Source organism: Aedes albopictus, chromosome 3 (assembly GCF_035046485.1).
Source record: "Aedes albopictus strain Foshan chromosome 3, AalbF5, whole genome shotgun sequence".
Lineage (NCBI taxonomy): Eukaryota > Metazoa > Arthropoda > Insecta > Diptera > Culicidae > Aedes > Aedes albopictus.
Genome location: NC_085138.1, coordinates 272,174,854 through 272,192,719, shown reverse-complemented (window position 1 = coordinate 272,192,719; position 17,866 = coordinate 272,174,854). Strand labels below are relative to the sequence as shown.

Sequence of the window (17,866 nt, the reverse complement as noted above, 5' to 3'; positions counted from 1 at the left end):
TTATTAATTAATTGTAATTCAGTTACTAGCTCCTTAAGTAAAATCAATTTTGTATGTGCCTCTCCTTGACCTGAAATAAGGTATCACTGCCAACAGGGTATCGTAGTGTTAATAAATAAATTACAATTACAATTACAATTACAATTAACGTGTTTTTTTAACAGATGTTAGTTCAACACGGGAAATGGGCCTGCAGAAGGCTGGAACCGAGGCTGGAACCCAGAAAATTCAGTCAGCAGAAGGCTTTTCCGAGTTGCAACGTGTACATTGGCAACGTCAAAGCGATCGAACACTAGCGCATCTGGTGGAACGATCGCGCAAATAAAATGAAATTTGAATTGATCGTTAAATGCATGTGCCAAGCCGTTTTGAAGAGTGTTACATCTGTTTGTCTGTGCTTCCATGTTACTCGGTAAAGCAGATGGATTTTGCCGCATTTCCACTGGAAACGACCAAGATGCTTAGGTTGTACACTTTACCCCCACAATCCCTATAGATAGATTTAAAATTTGAATTTGGATTTGAAGATGTTTCGCCTTAGGGAAGATTCAAATATTACGTCCATCAATTTTTGGGATTTCTAGACCCCCCCTCCCCCCTCTGTCACGCATTTTCCCTATACCTAATACACGTAGTGTCACACTTTTGTAGACCCCCCCCCTCCCCCAAATGTTGGACGTAATTTTTGAACGTTCCCTTAAATAATTTAAAGTTATATTTTACACTTCTTGGTAACTCCAAATAAGTGTGTACTCTCATCGTTTCGTAATTTTTGATCGTCCCCCTGTTGCAAACGTCATTCCGTGCGCCGAGAAATCGATTTGTTTTCATTCGTTCGCTTATCAATCTCACTACGCCACCCACCAACCAGACAATTCGAGACAAAGTTTTTAAAATAATACATTTTATTTACGTGTACCTACCTTCGTTACAAATTCGGTCTACAATATGGTAAGTGAAAGAAAAATAGTTATTTTATACCGTAGAGTAACCAAAGTTTCCGTAGCTAGAAGAAAAACTTAAAAAAGTACTTGAACAAAAGAAGTTGATTTCTGAGTTTTAGAAATCTTGTTCCATTGCAGGGTACAACGGAACCAGGTAGGAAATAATCAGTCGACGCGTAGTGACGAAGAAAGGAGGATGCTGTTCGATTACAACCATCAAAAAACGCTCGATAAGAGATAACAACGAGGTTGTTATCTGACGCAGTAGTGCTACGCTACTGGCGACGATCCTTGAGCAAAAAGTGTTTGCACTAGCCCAAAATTAGTGAGGTGGACTAGCTGAGGTGAACAGCACACGGAAATGGATGAAGTTCGAAATCGATTTGGCGATGCGTTCCAGACCGTCCAGGTATGGTCAATTAAACTTTGATTACTATTGTGGATTTATGTAAGCTTTAACTGTAGTTGTTCGGTTTGAAAAGGTGTAATATCGTAATGAGATAAAATTTTATATGTTGGTACTTTTCGTTATGTAATCTGTGTAATTGTTGCTACTCTTGTTATTATGTCCTGTTTATATTTATATGATCCGTAAAAAACATAAATAATTGTATCCATCTGTACTTTTCCTCATCCATGCTCTCATCGAATATACATACTGTAAATCTGTGGATAGATCAGTGTTAGCGATAAGTAAAAACATATGGATTGTATGGCGATAATTGCTTAAGACTTAAGGATAAAGCTTAAAACAGTGTTCATAGCTTAATCATCTGTTTCCTCGTTCGCTTCAAATCTACACACTCACCGAACGAAAACAGTCCAACATCAGTATGGCCACCGAAACAGGGCTGCGGGTCGTGAGGCAGTACTCTGACGAGGGTCGCAATATGGCTATGAGAGTAAGTGAGCTAACAGTTGGCAAAGTTTGAAAATGTTTGCACTGAAAATCTCTTCTTCATTTTAGGCGATAAACGACGCAAATATCGAAGCAAACAGCATGTTGAGAAATGCTTGGGTCAATGTGCTGGACCTGATTGAAAGACTGAAAAATACTGCCAGAGAAGTTGCCGATCCGTCGATCATCTATGAACAGTTGCAGATACTTTTCAGAGATGAAAGTAAGTTTTATATGTTATCAAAACTGACAATATTCTTATTCTTGCATCACCTACACTGCCGTGAATCGCAAGTCAGTCCCATATGCATTTTGGGCAAAAATGAGTTAATGGCCGTTTTCGAGCTTTCTTCGGATGATCTTTCAACTGCGTGCAAAAAAATATATAGTTTGTTCAGTAAAATTGAAAAACAACACCAAGTCAGATTGTCCCATAATGAAATGTAATCGCAAGTCAGTCCCATTACGAACTTGTGCACCCTCCAGTACAAAACCTAACACTATTTTAGCCAGTTTTATATTTTTCGCTGTTACGTTTCCACGTTTGAAACAATATATGAAAGTTTAATGATGATCGCAAAAGTTTTCAATTTATGGCGATTTTTTAGAGTTTCGCATAGAAATCGAATTTGAAAACTTCAGAGGCCATTTACTCAATGCCTACTTTTTACATATGGGACTGACTTGCGATTCACGGCAGTACAATAATCAAAACGAGCAAAATATTCTCGTAGGTAATTACCATTGTTAGTAAAACCGACGACGGGGCCCATATAGCCGAGGCGGTAAACGCACGGGTATTCAGCATGACCATGCTGAGGGTGACGGGTTCGATTCCCGGTCGGTCCAGGATCTTTTCGTAAAGGAAATTTCCTTGACTTCCTTGGGCATAGAGTATCTTCGTTCCTGCCACACGATATACACATGCAAAATGGTCACTGGCAGAGGAAGCTCTCAGTTAATAACTGTGGAAGTGCTCATAGAACACTAAGCTGAGAAGCAGGCTTTGTCCCAATGAGGACGTTACGCCAAGAAGAGAGAGAGTAAAACCGACGTCTGAGCAAGAGTACGAGTTTTTCAGGTCTAGAACATCCCTCAAAATGTGAGGTGGCAACACTACGATTCATTTTGATTATCATTACTCTATAACAATATAATAATTTCCAAGAATGGTCGTTACACCAGTATTTACCCAGTTTGGTATTTAGTTCAACAGTTTTAGACAGCATATCCCACAGATCCTCGTACGTATGCTTCCGGTGGCTGCACTTTCAAACTGAAATTAAAACAAAAGAGTTCCAAATTTAACATTAAACAGCCAGGGTGAATTACATTTAATAACAATAGGCCACCCTAACATGGACGACCCTTTGAAATGTGAGAACTTAAGAGCGTTCACAATTTTAAAAGCCGCCTAGTACAAAGTGCTATCCCAGATAAACGTCCGTTGAATTAACTAAAACGAATGATTTTTTGAGACGTTTTTAATTATTATTAGCTCTTTATTATGGGGAAGTTCAGCCCGAGGCTGGTTCATGCCCAGACGTTTTAAGGCATTAGGCCGGCTTCATCGACAGTTTGTTGATAACGGATCAGATCTTCAATGTACGGCAATTCCTCTAAAAATGACATCAATGGAAACAGGAAGCACAATGATTTTTGATTTGTTCTAATTAAATTATGAGCGAAAAAGAGAATCGACGAGACGAAAAGAGAATAGTTTCTGGATTTTTCTATATGATTAACACATCTGAAAACAATTTAGAAATTTCACTGAAACACATTTTGTTTTATCTTTACAGTTTCTCTTAACAATGCCTTCTTCGTGCTGGTGGGCCTTGGATTTGGCACTACTGGGGGTGTGCTGTTAGGATTTTGGCTTGCGAGACCCCACATAGCCATGCCCATAATGAAATCGATTGCCTGCACTTCCTTTCGGGATCCGGACAACGTGGCAGTTTGCAATACCGGAGTTCCTCCGTTTGAGTCTTCCAGCGACATACTGGTACGGGTTCGAGCAGCAGCCCTAAACCGGATAGACCGCCGAATAGCATTCGGATATGGACGAACACTGCGAAGATTGATTAAGAACTACGATTCTAGCTATAATACCGAGCTACCACTGGTGCTGGGTCGGTCTTGCGCCGGAATTGTGGAAGCAGTTGGCAAGACTTCGAAAAGTGGACTCGAAATAGGCGACGAAGTTTGGCTTGCTGCCCCTTGGTACGAGTCGGGCACTGCTTCGGAGCTGGTTGTGGTCCCCGAGACTCGAATATCCCGCAAACCGTTCCTGATTGGGTTTGAAGGTGCAGCAAGTTTACCCTACAGTGGTTGTATAGCTCTCAGTTTAATGGATGCGCATGGTTTAACCGAGCATACGTCTAAGGGCAAGCGAGTGCTGGTGCAGGATGCCTGTTCTCCGGTGGGGTGCGTGATTACACAGCTGGCGAATAAGTGGGGAGCAAATGTGGCCGTTACCTGCCACACCAGATCGGCTCCGGTCATCCACGAATTAGGTAAGTTCATTGAAGGATATATTTAGATTACGTAGTTAGTAAACTGAGTTTCTCCTCTTTTGTATACTGAGAGCGAGACATTCAACTCCCGGTAGGTTCAGAAACTTTTCATAATTAAAATTTTCTTTGAGTCCCGTGGGCATGGGTCTACTCCGATTGTCATAATGTTATTAAGCATTTATCAGATTTTCTGCATTTGCTAATTTTGGTCTTAAAGTCTAGAAGCAATACTAATGGCAGTTTCATCCCGTCAATATTTTCAATAATTTTCCATGCTTCACACTTTAACAGAGGAAAGAGGTAGTGACATAACACTTTAACATATCTCACCATTCTAAATGAATCAAATATTCCCACAGGTGCTGCAGACATCATTACATTTGCAAACGAACACTTCCGAGCCAACTTCATCGACGTCAACGTGGAAAAATCGAATCTGATCAACGAATTGACACCGCGAGAGAAGTTCGACTACATCTTCCTAACCACCCGCATCGCGTACGATCACAAATTTTTGGAGAAGTTCCTCACCAAACACGGCATCATTATCGACGCCGTTGAACCGGAACTGGCCTCGGATGAATATGGACCACTGATGCGGGTACTTTTAGCAATGCTGGTAAAGTTTCGCAAGATGATGGCGGTTATTTTTCGAACCCATCCCGACTGTGGTGGTCCACACTTGTGCCACCACGGGCTGGAGCGGTTGGCTGGTTTCGTGAATGACGAGACGCTGAAAACTGTCGTCGATAGGGTGAGTATTTGTGGGATTATCTTTTGAAAGCATCATTTCATATAAGTAATTGATTCAACAGGTTTACACGCCAGGCGAGGTCGAACGAGCATTAGATCATATATGTAGCGAAAAAAGTATTGGTAGTACGATCATTACCTTCCGGTAGATATAAGGAAACGACTCTGACGCGTGGGAACAATACTACCATCTTACAGTTACAACACAACTCAATAGTCTGAAATCATCTCGTCGTCGTTGTTTTTTTTATACAATCAGTGTCCCATTCAAGACATATTGTGACTAATATACAGTGTTTTTGTCTTTTTCGTCTTTGAATACCAGGTACTTATACATCAACTTCCTGATTACAGTAACCGTAACAACAGTTACGTATCTTCGATTATCAAGCAATCGGTAATATTTCATAAAAAGTAGTGTGTTCCCAGCATTTGTTATGTACATAATTCATCTTGCCATAGCACCTTTTATTTTTGAAATGTTTTTTTTCTCGTTTCTATTGTTTTTAGTTAAGAAAGGCACGAAACTATTGCAATAAATGTGAATCAAATTCAGTTGTTTACCAATTTATTACCGCAAGAGAACAAAATAAATTAAATACATCGAATCAGTCCTTGGTCCATAAAAGAATACTATTTACACCCTTTTACGACGTGCTACCAGAGTTCGCATTGCTGTCATTTTGATTAAAAACATCCAGTTCTTCCAACTTAGCCATCATCTTCGAAACCGTGACGCTCTTACAGGATGTTGTTATTTTCCACAAATACACCATCAACAGCTCGTGTATCTTTCTAAGCATGACTGGTACGGGAATAGCAAATACGGTAAACAATTTAAAAAGCACATCCATCGAATGTACAGCAGATGTCCCACAGTGGATGAACTTGTCCTGGAATATTATGTACATGTTTCCTTCTCTGAAAACGTCCGCCAGGCAAACGATATGGGGAGCAGTGTTGGATCGCTCAGACACGTATTGCTGCACTGTGTAAATTTCCAATTCATTCTCGTTGCACTACAAAAAAAAGTGATATTTCGTTTAATCAGCCCAAAGTACACTAATCACAAGCCTATACTACCTTTATCCATCTGATAAGCGATGACGCTTCTGCCTCTTCGGTGGACATTTCATCAGACTCCTCTTTTTTACCGATCATAATCAACTTTTTCATAATTCGTAGAGTGGCTCTGATGTGCTCTGAAATCAATCAATACAAAATCATCTGCCACATTATAAGCCAGTCTTTATCACTCACTATTTTCAACTTGAGCAAATGCATGTGCATCTAGCAACAATCCCAAAACTAGAAACTTGTCTATTGGGGTGGATTCATCGTAATTGCTATGGAAACGCTTGAAAACTTGTTGGACCTGCAAAAACGAAATCATTAGATCATTAGATGCTTATTAGATTCAATAAGCACTTACCATTCTACCACCGTAAGACAGCAGATGCGGAAACGTAGATACCAATACTTCGGCTTGGTTCGATTCGGTCTGCTGAAGGATGCTCAAGTGAAGGTCCATACATTCGGCCATACCATCCGAAATTGCTTGTTCATTTCCGGGCACTGGCGGCAAAGAGGCTATATGCGATGCTTTCTCCCGAATGCTGTCGGATAGGACTATTTGTTTCTTTTCGGCCCGAAGAAAGCGTCGCTTCTCAGGGGGGACCTCTCTGCGCAGGTTTGTTGTGCGATACTCGATAAGACCAGTGTGTGGTCCCTTTTCCTTGCCACCATTTATCCAGAAGAAGTAGGACTAAAATACCCAAAACATGTTCGGAAAAATGACTGATAATGCTGGGGCTGCCATTTTTTTAATGACTGATTTACAAGTGACCCATTAAGTTAAATGTTATATTAACATTTTTTTTTTTAATGGTTCCATCGTTGATGAAGATGCTCAAGGCAAGTCATCTTCATACCGAAAAACAGGAAGCGAGACAAGACGCACCCGCAAACATACAGGGAATAGACAAAATGATCGGGATAGGCAACATTTTCACTTTTCAAATAATGGCCAAATGGCTGTAACTTTTCGAAAAGTACATAAAAAATTCAGAAATTTTTACTGTGAGTTGGTCGACTAGTTGTCTATCATGGTCTATGAAAAGATCGGGCTATTTTTCATGAAGTTAGAAATATCACAGAGAACAGACATCTAAGTCCAATCTGAATTTTGTGTAAGGAATATTTCATCGGCAACACAAGTGGCAACATCGTGGCGCTGAGATCGATTAGTTCCTCATACTAATGTAATTCACCACTTGAAATGTTTCAATTCACCACTGAGTGTGGCAATATAGTGTTTGGCGGCGCAAGTGTTTTCTTCGTATAATATTGGTTTGCATCCATACTCAAGTAAGGATTCAAATTCTTACACAACTTACTGAATGAAATTTGACATGGAGACATCCAGTTCTCTGTGGAAATATTCCAGAAAGAGTCATAATTATCCGATAGTCAACTTTGGCCTGTTATATCTCCGGATACCACGACCCGAATGTAATGAAATTTTGAGCATTCATGACTTATATAATGAGCATTGAAAAACGTTTGACTCAACTTAAAATTGACCATAAAAAAAGTTATAGCGACTTGAATTTTCGTATGAGTTTTAAGTAAATTGGTCTATTTTAACATACATCCCATATTTTTTTTTCAATTTATTGCCGAATATTTTGTTACTTTCTTTCAAAAAATATTTATATTCAAGTCAATTAGAGGTAATTTCAATTAACTATAATTACCATCTTGAACTTTGAAATGATGTTGAAGTTTAGGATAATTTGATGTTTTATTAGAAATATAGATTCTATAACATTCCCCAGAAAACCATTCCCCAGAATACCAATCCCCAGAATTCCATTCCCCAGAAAACCATTTCCCAGAATGTACCATTCCCCAGAATGTACTATTTCCCAGAAATCCATTCCCCAGAATGCACCATTCCCCAGAAATCCATTCCCCAGAATGTACCATTCCCCAGAAAAGCTTAATATACTCTGCTAAAAAGTTTAATTCGATACACAAACAGTAAAATGTTGATCATAATGATATGTTATACCCCGGACAGACATGTGATACGAGTATGATTCCTGTACAACGGTACGCAGTGTCAAGAAAATTCTAACAAGACTGACTTGAACTGAGAGAATTTTCAGTATGGCACTCATTTCAAGCGCAATTGTACAGTGATTCTTGTATCACATGTGTGTCATAAGTATTATAGGCAAGGATTTTAACATTATAGTGTTATTACGAGCAAATATCTATTTCTTGTACGGTATATGTAACAAATTAAGGTAAAAATGTATACATACATACATATCCATAAAAATATTCTACAATGGTTCAAACGTTTAATTACCATTGTACACAGTTGCATGTTGATCTTTAAACCTATCTTGAAAGTTTACAAACTGTTAGTTGCGTTGCTATAAAATGTTTTGTTTTTGACAGATTTGTGAAAATTGTACAGCACTTGTTTTACGATGAATAACGTTTTAAAAGTGATGTGCAAAATTTACAGAGAAAACGCATATTCTTCTGATGTTGTTCAGTGTACAAGATACTAAAGACTCAACTGACCACGTTTTTCTTTGCAAACGGTTGGAGGGATCCATCCCAATGGCTGTTCCTAATTATTCGCTTCAAAGGCTCTTCATTCATGCGGTATGAGAAGGGCTTTCATCATTATTCCAATACTATGGAATGGAATAGAAAAAGTGAACATATAAGCAATTTTAATGCCAACAATTCTAAATATTTTTAATGAAGAAGGGAAAAAGTATCATTGTTTTCCTTTTGGCATTCAAAAACCCAACAATGTTCCTTCTTTTAAACAATATTCTTCTTAAAATTAAGGCAATTAGTAATTTTTTTTAAATTATAACTGCTTACATTTTCAACATAGATTCTCCCTTCTTTTCTACATAGGCTGTTCTTTCGAATTGCACTTTTCAGGAAATTATGGGCATTATTACAACCACCGGTGTTAAATTGCTGTTATATTTTTTTTTTGACTTCATCTTCAGCATACGCTGTACAGACTGTATATACTAAAACAAAACATTAATGTAAGTTCCTAATACTGGCTTTAAATCTATCTCGGCCAACATTAAAATCAAAATCACTAACATTTAACAAATTAAAACATACTTCTAGAGGGTGATTCTGCCCTAACACGGTACGGTGCCTACTGACTAAGAACAAGGAACGAGAACGGGTACGGCGCACAGGAACGAAGAAATTAGCCTGTTGTAAAAGATCAGGACAGTCAATTCGATTATTTAAAATGTCGTAAGCGAACATTCTCCGCAGGAATACTCGGCGTGCTTGTAAAGTCTCAAGTTTGATAAGTTCACAACGGTGCTCATAGGGGGGAAGTCTCAGTGTGTCATTCCATGGGAGTCTTCGTAAAGCAAACCGCACAAAGCAACGCTGCACTCTCTCAATACGTGCTATATGTGAGTTATGGTATGGTGCCCATATTTGAACCGCATATTCAAGAATACTACGAACAAGAGAGCAATAGACAGTCTTCAGCGAATACACATCACGGAACTCCAACGCGTTCCGACGAACGAAACAATTATTTTTTTTTTTTTCAAATTTCTAAACACCTGTGCTTGTGGTGCCGATTGTAACTAGCCTAAACATTGTAACTCGAAAGAACAGCCTATGTAGAAAAGAAGGGAAAATCTATGTTGAAAAAGTAAGCAGTTGTGATGCCGATAATTTCCTGAAAAGTGCAATTCGAAAAAACAGCCTATGCAGCAAAGAAGGAAAAGTCTATGTTGGAAATGAAAGCAGTTATAATTACAATAATTGTACCAATTGCCTAAATTCTAAAAAAAAGCTTGTTTAAAAAAAGGAACAGTGTTGGGTTTTTGAATACCGCAAGGAAAACAATGTCACCACAAACAAACAGACGTAACACTTCATTTTTCGATTTAAATTTTAGTCTCGGAAACAGGTTCGCCTAATTCTAAAAGGACTGAATTTGGCCAATCATCAACTAGGTGGCAGTAGTGAGCAAACGTCAAACTCAAACAAAAACTATGCGAGCGCCGCGAATTGGCAGTTGGTCAACTCTCAAATTTTCAAATAAACCGTTAAATCGATGTATGATGGCAATTATCAGAGTGTTACGTTTCCTTCTTCGTTAAAAAAAATGTTTGAGTCGTTATAAGAATTGTTGGCATTACAACTGCTTATATGTTTATCAAAAATTTTCCCTTCTTTTGCATAGGCTGTTCTTTCCAGTTGCACTTTTCAAGAAATTATCGGCATTGCAACTGCTTACTTTTTTAACATAGATTCTCCCTTCTTTTTTGCATAGGCTGTTCTTTCGAATTGCACTTTTCGGGAAATTATGGACATTACAGCCTCCACCGGTGTTAAAATTGCTGTTATATTTATTTCATATTTTTTTCTAAATTTCTAAACACCTGTGCTTGTGGTGCCGATAATTACCTGAATAGTGTAACTCGAATTCGGGGGTGGAAGCTCAGGTAAAATATTACCTCCTGGGCGCCCATTAAAAACACCACCCCCGGCGAAGACTGGCGCTCGAGCCTAGCTATTTAGCACTGTAGTTGGAGGAAATGCCAATGCAGAACCCGTAGCTTCCGGGAAGGTAAGCCCAGCTCCCTGGGTTAGTGGGTTGGTGTCAGGCCCTGCGAGCCAGCCGTAAAAAAGACTAGCACCGGAAAATCAACAAGAGAAGAATGCGAACCGATACCAATGGCGACGACCACAGCGACGAAAAGGGACTTGCGATTGGAAGCTCGGTACGTGGAACTGCAGATCTCTCAACTTCATCGGGAGCACCCGTATACTCGCCGATATACTGAAGGACCGCGGGTTCGGAATCGTAGCGCTGCAGGAGGTGTGTTGGACAGGATCTATGGTGCGAACGTTTAGAGGTAATCATACCATCTACCAGAGTTGCGGCAACACACGTGAGCTGGGAACAGCTTTTATAGTGATGGGCGACATGCAGAAGCGCGTGATCGGTTGGTGGCCGATCGACGAAAGAATGTGCAGGTTGAGGATCAAGGGCCGATTCTTCAACATTAGCATAATAAACGTGCACAGCCCTCACTCCGGAAGCACTGATGATGACAAAGACGCATTTTACGCGCAGCTCGAACGCGAGTACGACCGCTGCCCAAACCACGACGTCAAGATCATCATAGGGGATCTAAACGCTCAGGTAGGCCAGGAGGAGGAATTCAGACCGACGATTGGAAAGTTCAGCGCCCACCAGCTGACGAACGAAAATGGCCTACGCCTCATCGATTTCGCCGCCTCCAAGAACATGGCCATTCGTAGCACCTTCTTCCAGCACAGCCTCCCGTATCGTTACACCTGGAGATCACCACAACAAACGGAATCGCAAATCGACCACGTTCTGATTGATGGACGGCACTTCTCCGACATTATCGACGTCAGGACCTATCGTGGCGCTAATATCGACTCCGATCACTACCTGGTGATGATTAAACTGCGCCCAAAACTCTCCGTTATTAACAACGTACATTACCGGCGGCCGCCCCGGTACGATCTAGAGCGACTGAAGCAACCGGATGTCGCCACCGCATACGCGCAGAATCTCGAGGCAGCGTTGCCGGACGAGGGAGTGCTCGATGTGGCCCCTCTAGAGGACTGCTGGAGTACAATGAAAGCAGCCATCAACAACGCAGCCGAGAGCACTATCGGGTACGTAGAACGGAGTCGACGAAACGATTGGTTCGACGAGGAGTGCAGAGCGGTTCTGGAGGAGAAGGATGCAGCGCGGGCGGTAATGCTGCAGCATGGAACCCGACAGAATGTGGAGCGATACAGACAGAAGCGGAAGCAGCAGACCCGTCTCTTCCGGGAGAAAAAGCGCCGCCTGGAAGAAGCGGAGTGCGAGGAAATGGAACTGCTGTGCCGTTCACAGGAAACACGCAAGTTCTACCAGAAGCTCAACGCATCCCGCAAAGGCTACGTGCCGCAAGCCGAAATATGCAGGGATAGGGAAGGGAGCCTCCTGACGGACAAACGTGAGGTGATCGAAAGGTGGAAGCAGCACTTCGACGAGCACCTGAATGGCGAAGACAATGTAGGCACGGAGGACCAAGGCAGCGGAGGAAATGACTATGTTGGTGCAGCAGAGGACGGGAACGAACCAACTCCCACGCTGAGGGAAGTTAAGGATGCCATCCACCAGCTCAAAAACAACAAAGCGGCTGGTAAGGACGGTATCGCAGCAGAACTCATCAAGATGGGTCCGGAAAAGTTGGCCACCTGTCTGCACCAGTTAGTAGTCAAGATCTGGGAAACCGAACAGCTACCGGAGGAGTGGAAGGAAGGGATAATCTGTCCCATCCACAAGAAAGGCGACAAGTTAATGTGTGAGAACTTTCGAGCGATCACCGTTTTGAATGCCGCCTACAAAGTGCTATCCCAGATCATCTTCCGTCGTCTTTCACCTAAAGTAAATGAGTTCGTGGGAAGTTACCAAGCCGGTTTCATCGACGGCCGGTCGACAACGGACCAGATCTTCACCGTACGGCAAATCCTCCAGAAATGCCGTGAATACCAGGTCCCAACGCATCACCTGTTCATCGACTTCAAAGCGGCATACGACAGTATCGACCGCACAGAGCTATGGAAAATTATGGACGAGAACAGCTTTCCCGGGAAGCTGACTAGACTGATAAGAGCAACGATGGACGGTGTGCAGAACAGCGTAAGGATTTCGGGTGAACTATCCAGTTCATTTGAATCTCGACGGGGACTACGACAAGGTGATGGACTTTCCTGCCTACTATTCAACATCGCCCTGGAAGGTGTTATGCGACGAGCCGGGCTCAACAGCCGGGGTACGATCTTCACGAAATCCAGCCAATTTGTCTGTTTTGCGGATGACATGGATATTATTGCCAGAACATTTGGAACGGTGGCAGAACAGTACACCCGCCTGAAACGTGAAGCAGCAAAGGTCGGACTGGTGGTGAATGCGGCTAAGACAAAGTACATGCTGGTAGGTGGGACTGAGCGAGACAGGACAAGCCTTGGCAGCAATGTTACGATAGACGGGGATACTTTCGAGGTGGTAGAAGAATTCGTCTACCTCGGTTCCTTGCTAACGGCTGACAATAACGTGAGCCGTGAAATACGAAGGCGCATCATCAGTGGAAGTCGTGCCTACTATGGGCTCCAGAAGAAACTGCGGTCAAAAAAGATTCACCCCCGCACCAAATGTACCATGTACAAGACGTTAATAAGACCGGTGGTTCTCTACGGACACGAGACATGGACGATGCTCGAGGAGGACCTGCAAGCACTCGGAGTTTTCGAGCGACGGGTGCTAAGGACGATCTTCGGCGGTGTGCAGGAGAACGGTGTGTGGCGGAGAAGGATGAACCACGAGCTCGCTGCACTTTACGGCGAACACAGTATCCAGAAAGTGGCCAAAGCTGGAAGGATACGGTGGGCAGGGCATGTTGCAAGAATGCCGGACAACAACCCTGCAAAGTTGGTGTTTGCTAACCATCCGGTTGGTACAAGGAGGCGTGGAGCGCAGAGAGCACGATGGGCGGACCAGGTGGAGCGTGATCTGGCGAGTGTTGGGCGTGACCGAGGATGGAGAGCTGCAGCTGCAAATCGAGTATTATGGCGGCAAATTGTTGATTCAGTATTATCATGAATTTGATGTGAACTAAATAAATGAAAAAATGAGTGTAGGGGTGATCGGGGCAATATGGGCCACCTAAGGAAATCGTTCTTAAATGCACAGAAAAACTCAATAAATAATTATTTTAATGTAATTGAACCATGCTTAGGAGTGTTTCCCTTCATATTGCGTCGATAAATTATGAAAAAAACTTTTTGTTAATTGTTGGGATATACTTTTGAAAACCATTGATTTTCATGTGTTTCCCAGCTATACGGGGCAATATGAGCCACCAGGCGGGGCAATATGAGCCACCATTTAAAACTCTTGTTTTTTTGGACAATGTTTCGTAACAAATGAGAAATAGAACAATATGATTATTTAACAACAAATTAGTGTATTTTATACAAGTTTGATTGTTTTCGTTTCAAAATAATAAAGAAACATAAGCAGATTTCATCGCATTTTACAAACGCAACATTTGGTTCAACGTAGGCACATATTTTTCATCACAGGCATGAATCCAAGAATGGCATCGATGGCATTGGTTCCATCCCTCACACTCTGAGGATGAAATGACGAAGAGAGACACAGTAAGGGAGCACTCGTTGCCCCGTAGAGACTAGTTTCGGAAAATTCATGTTTTATTGTAATTTCAGTTTCGAAAAAATGCAGACTTGTTCACAAACTGCTCAGTAATAGTAGGAGTATAAACTGTAATGGAATATTTACCTGGGCAGTAGGGAGTTATCTGTTAAAAGCTTATTTTGGAGTATTAAATCTTATAACATTTTTGCGTTCGTAGCAAAAAATTGCATTTTGATTAATATTTGCATTTCAGAATCGAATTTTGGTACGGTTTTTACAGTGAGACATGATTGAAGCACTCTATAAAAGATCCTAAGGCTTTGAACAGAACAAAACTTGATAATAAGGCCAAATTCAGGGTGGCTCATATTGCCCCGTATGGTCATATTGCCCCTACTACCCCTAACTCGAAAGAATAGCCTATGCAGAAAAGAAGGAAAAAACTACGTAGAAAATGTAAGAAGTTTTGATGCCGATAATTTACTGAAAAGTACAATTCGAAAGAACAGCCTATGCAGAAAAGAAGGAAAAATGTATGTTGAAAAAGTAAGCAGTTGCGATGCCAATAATTATACCAATAGCCTAAATTGTAAAGGCAAATCATGCTTATTTCCGAAGTTTTTCTTGTCAAATAAGAATTTTTGGCAGGATGTTTCTTCCAGTGATTTTTTACGAATAAATATTTGATTTTTAGCTAATAATATAAACCATTCAGAATTAAAGCAATAGTTTTATTTTTTTCTGGGGAATGGTACATTCTGGGGAATGGAATTCTGGGGAATGGAATTCTGGGGAATGGTACATTCTGGGGAATGGATTTCTGGGGAATGGTACATTCTGGGGAAGGGGTTTCTGGGAAATGGTTTTCTGGGGAATGGTACATTCTGGGGAATGGAATTCTGGGGATTGGTTTTCTGGGGAATGGTTTTCTGGGGAATGTTATAGAATCGAAATATACCTATTCTAATCGATATTATTTTTCCCGTGTTTTCAATTTTAAGTTAAGTCAAAAGTTTTAGGAAGCTAATTATATAAGTCATAAACGGTAAAAATTTCCCAGCAATCGGGTCATTGAATCCGAAGATATAACCTGCTAAAGTTGGCTATCGGATAATTGTACCTTTTCCTAGAAAATGTCATTTAACGTCAAATTCAACATTTTCGACAAAAACAAGGTGTTCATTATGCCCCGAATTCCCCTATACACAGCAAAATGGTCATTGGCAATCAGTCAATAACTCTAGAAGTGTTTATGAAACCCAAAGCTGATAAGCAGGCTTTTTCTCAGTTGGGACGTTACGCCAAGAAGAAGAACCAATTCAAATGAATAAGCATAAAAATATGAATAAAAAACCCACAATAACGAACCTCTTTTGGAGCATCCGGAGTGATACGAGTTCTTTCAAGTTGGGGATACGTTTCGAGAATTTTCAGCGCCAGCGCATGTTTTTCGTCTTTCCTTGGATAGCTGTGGAGACACAATGGCAATTGAGTTAAACTAATAGAAGAACTAGGTTCTAACACGTAATAACCTACTCGGATTGTTCAAGTATTCGTTCCTCAAAGAAGTAACCCGTCAAGATTCGATTCATGAATCGTAGCGCCATGATTTCCGGAACCAAACCTCGCTCCAGATCATTCAAACACTGTCGAAATTTGGGTTCTTTCGCCAAGATATCATGGATTGACTGAAAAAAAATATATATAATTTTTTGAGACGCTTCCAAGATGGTCAGATCTTAGTACAGTAATATCACAGACAAATTGTACATACGTCTGACAGAACAATTTTCGTGAAAATGCATCGTCTAATTACTACCACCACCTAGTGGACATGTTGCACGACACACTGCGTTGTGCAATAACGTGGTACAGAACAGAAAACGCTGATGTGAAACGTCAAATGCAACGAAAAACATTGCCCACGCCGCTGATTATAAAAAAAGCCACAACTGGTCGGTGTTCAGTCAGAGTGGACTAAGCGATTTTTCAAGCAGGTAAAGATAAGCTGAGGAATTATTTAAACCTAAACTTTGATACAGATGAATCATTACATAAAAGAATAATAGTATTTCTAAATATAATACCAGAGATTTGAAATTTCAAGGGCTTGCAAGACATTTTCTCGAAATCACTGACTTAACGCCGACCGACTATAAAGATTTGAAATTATCCGTCAAAATGTGGTCGATGGAAATTTTACCAATGTGACATCTGTTTGTCTGTGCAAATATGATATGCATAGCATATCTCACACTTTTTCACTCACCACATCCTCTTCAACTCGCACAATTTGTGAAGGATCCACGCCGGATTGTGAAGGGCATGGTACCGTCGGTGTTACCGGAACAGCGGGCTTCTTCTTTTTCCGATTTGGAGTTTCGTGATCCTTCGTCTGTGGTCGTTTAGTGGTCGATTTCTGTGTTGGTTGTTTTGACTGCTCAGTAATGATCACCCGCCTGTGGTACTGAAACCAAGAAAATAATATTATAGATTAAACTACCTAGCTTATACAAACCGTTTGCATTACTCCGTTCTGTAGATTGTGCCTCAATACTAGTCTATAACGAATCGGCAAACCGCGGCACAAATCAACGATGTCTACATCCAAAATATAGTCCAAAACGTTTACATCAATTAAATGTTCAGTAAACCTCTCGCAAAGTGCTTCCAGCCCCCATTGTTGTAGTAGGCGGTTTGTAGCATCCCTGGATGAGCCTGTTACATCCGGAAGCCGAAACCCGTTATTCGTATCGGTTGAAGGCAATCGAATTCTGAATCGGCTAGGCCCAGCCCTGAAACAAAAGCCAAATTTTATCACATTTTCTCAGCGCGATAATGCGTAAAACGCACTCATACTGCGACAGTTCTCCAGTATCTAGATAATTATTTATATGCAATGGATCATCCCAGCAATCGTCCGCGGGTTCCGTCTTGATTTCGGTTTGCATCCTGAAGGATAAAACTCCGCTAAAATTGAACTTTTACCACTACCTTGCACCGTTATTTATTTTGAGACACCGAAGCAACGATGCGAAATGTGAGCTAAAACAAAAAGCGATGAACAGCTCTCGCCGATCCAGGTCGAAAAGCGATTAGTCGGACTGCGACAAGCGGCATGTTTCGACCACTACTCGTTTACCTCTCGCCTGCGAGCAGTGTTGCCACATGTACGGATTACAGATTTTCAGAAATAAAGGTACAGATTGGTACAGAACTGATTTTTGAAATGAGGCATTTTACGAGACGTTTCGGATCAGCTGAAGTCCCCTCTCTTCCTGTTATAACGTGCTTGTATTTATAAATTTTGATTTACTTCTTGCGTCAGAAGGTAGATTTAACCATCATTTTCCGATCTACATCGTAATAATTTAAAGAGAATCGTAACAAGGCGCCGTCCACGAATTACGTAACGCTTTAGGGGGAGGGGGGAGTCTGGCCGAGCGTTACGGCCCATGCAAAATTTGTAGGGCTTTCATACAAAAAAGCATTA

At 41.2% G+C, this 17,866-nt stretch overlaps 2 protein-coding genes across 6 annotated transcripts; one reads left to right on the top strand and one right to left on the bottom strand.

The window, feature by feature from the left end:
• Positions 1-797: 797 nt before the first annotated feature.
• Positions 798-5,666, top strand: LOC115253571 (uncharacterized). Of its 4 annotated transcripts, none has more exons than XM_062860838.1 (7): positions 798-951; positions 1,083-1,353; positions 1,766-1,846; positions 1,912-2,065; positions 3,645-4,358; positions 4,718-5,112; positions 5,174-5,666. In XM_062860838.1, exons 2-7 carry the CDS (start codon positions 1,306-1,308, stop codon positions 5,258-5,260), a joined length of 1,479 nt encoding a protein of 492 aa, XP_062716822.1. In that variant the 5' UTR covers positions 798-951; positions 1,083-1,305; the 3' UTR covers positions 5,261-5,666. The 4 variants fall into 4 exon arrangements, with proteins under 4 accessions (XP_062716822.1, XP_062716824.1, XP_062716825.1 ...); XM_062860840.1 differs by having other exon boundaries at positions 1,621-1,846; XM_062860839.1 differs by having other exon boundaries at positions 846-951; positions 1,064-1,353.
• LOC115257760 (uncharacterized) lies at positions 5,663-17,493 on the bottom strand. Of its 2 annotated transcripts, XM_062860836.1 has the most exons (10): positions 17,368-17,403; positions 17,227-17,325; positions 16,904-17,168; positions 16,643-16,840; positions 15,910-16,061; positions 15,742-15,841; positions 6,544-6,876; positions 6,372-6,486; positions 6,195-6,313; positions 5,663-6,130 (listed from the first exon to the last, which is right to left on the bottom strand). In XM_062860836.1, exons 2-10 carry the CDS (start codon positions 17,322-17,324, stop codon positions 5,759-5,761), a joined length of 1,752 nt encoding a protein of 583 aa, XP_062716820.1. In that variant the 5' UTR covers position 17,325; positions 17,368-17,403; the 3' UTR covers positions 5,663-5,758. The 2 variants fall into 2 exon arrangements, with proteins under 2 accessions (XP_062716820.1, XP_062716821.1); XM_062860837.1 differs by having other exon boundaries at positions 17,233-17,493.
• Positions 17,494-17,866: the final 373 nt, after the last annotated feature.

Bases quoted from the DNA above. Each gene is read 5' to 3' on its own strand.
- LOC115253571 (XM_062860838.1), top strand. From the start codon at position 1,306: ATGGATGAAGTTCGAAATCGATTTGGCGATGCGTTCCAGACCGTCCAG. The intron at 1,847-1,911 runs GTAAGTGAGCTA...TCTTCATTTTAG, and splicing joins GTCGCAATATGGCTATGAGA to GCGATAAACGACGCAAATAT. The intron at 4,359-4,717 runs GTAAGTTCATTG...ATATTCCCACAG, and splicing joins TCCGGTCATCCACGAATTAG to GTGCTGCAGACATCATTACA.
- LOC115257760 (XM_062860836.1), bottom strand. From the start codon at position 17,324: ATGCAAACCGAAATCAAGACGGAACCCGCGGACGATTGCTGGGATGAT. The intron at 6,314-6,371 runs GTGAGTGATAAA...GATTGATTTCAG, and splicing joins ATTTGCTCAAGTTGAAAATA to AGCACATCAGAGCCACTCTA. The intron at 6,131-6,194 runs GTAGTATAGGCT...TTTTTTTTGTAG, and splicing joins CGCTTATCAGATGGATAAAG to TGCAACGAGAATGAATTGGA.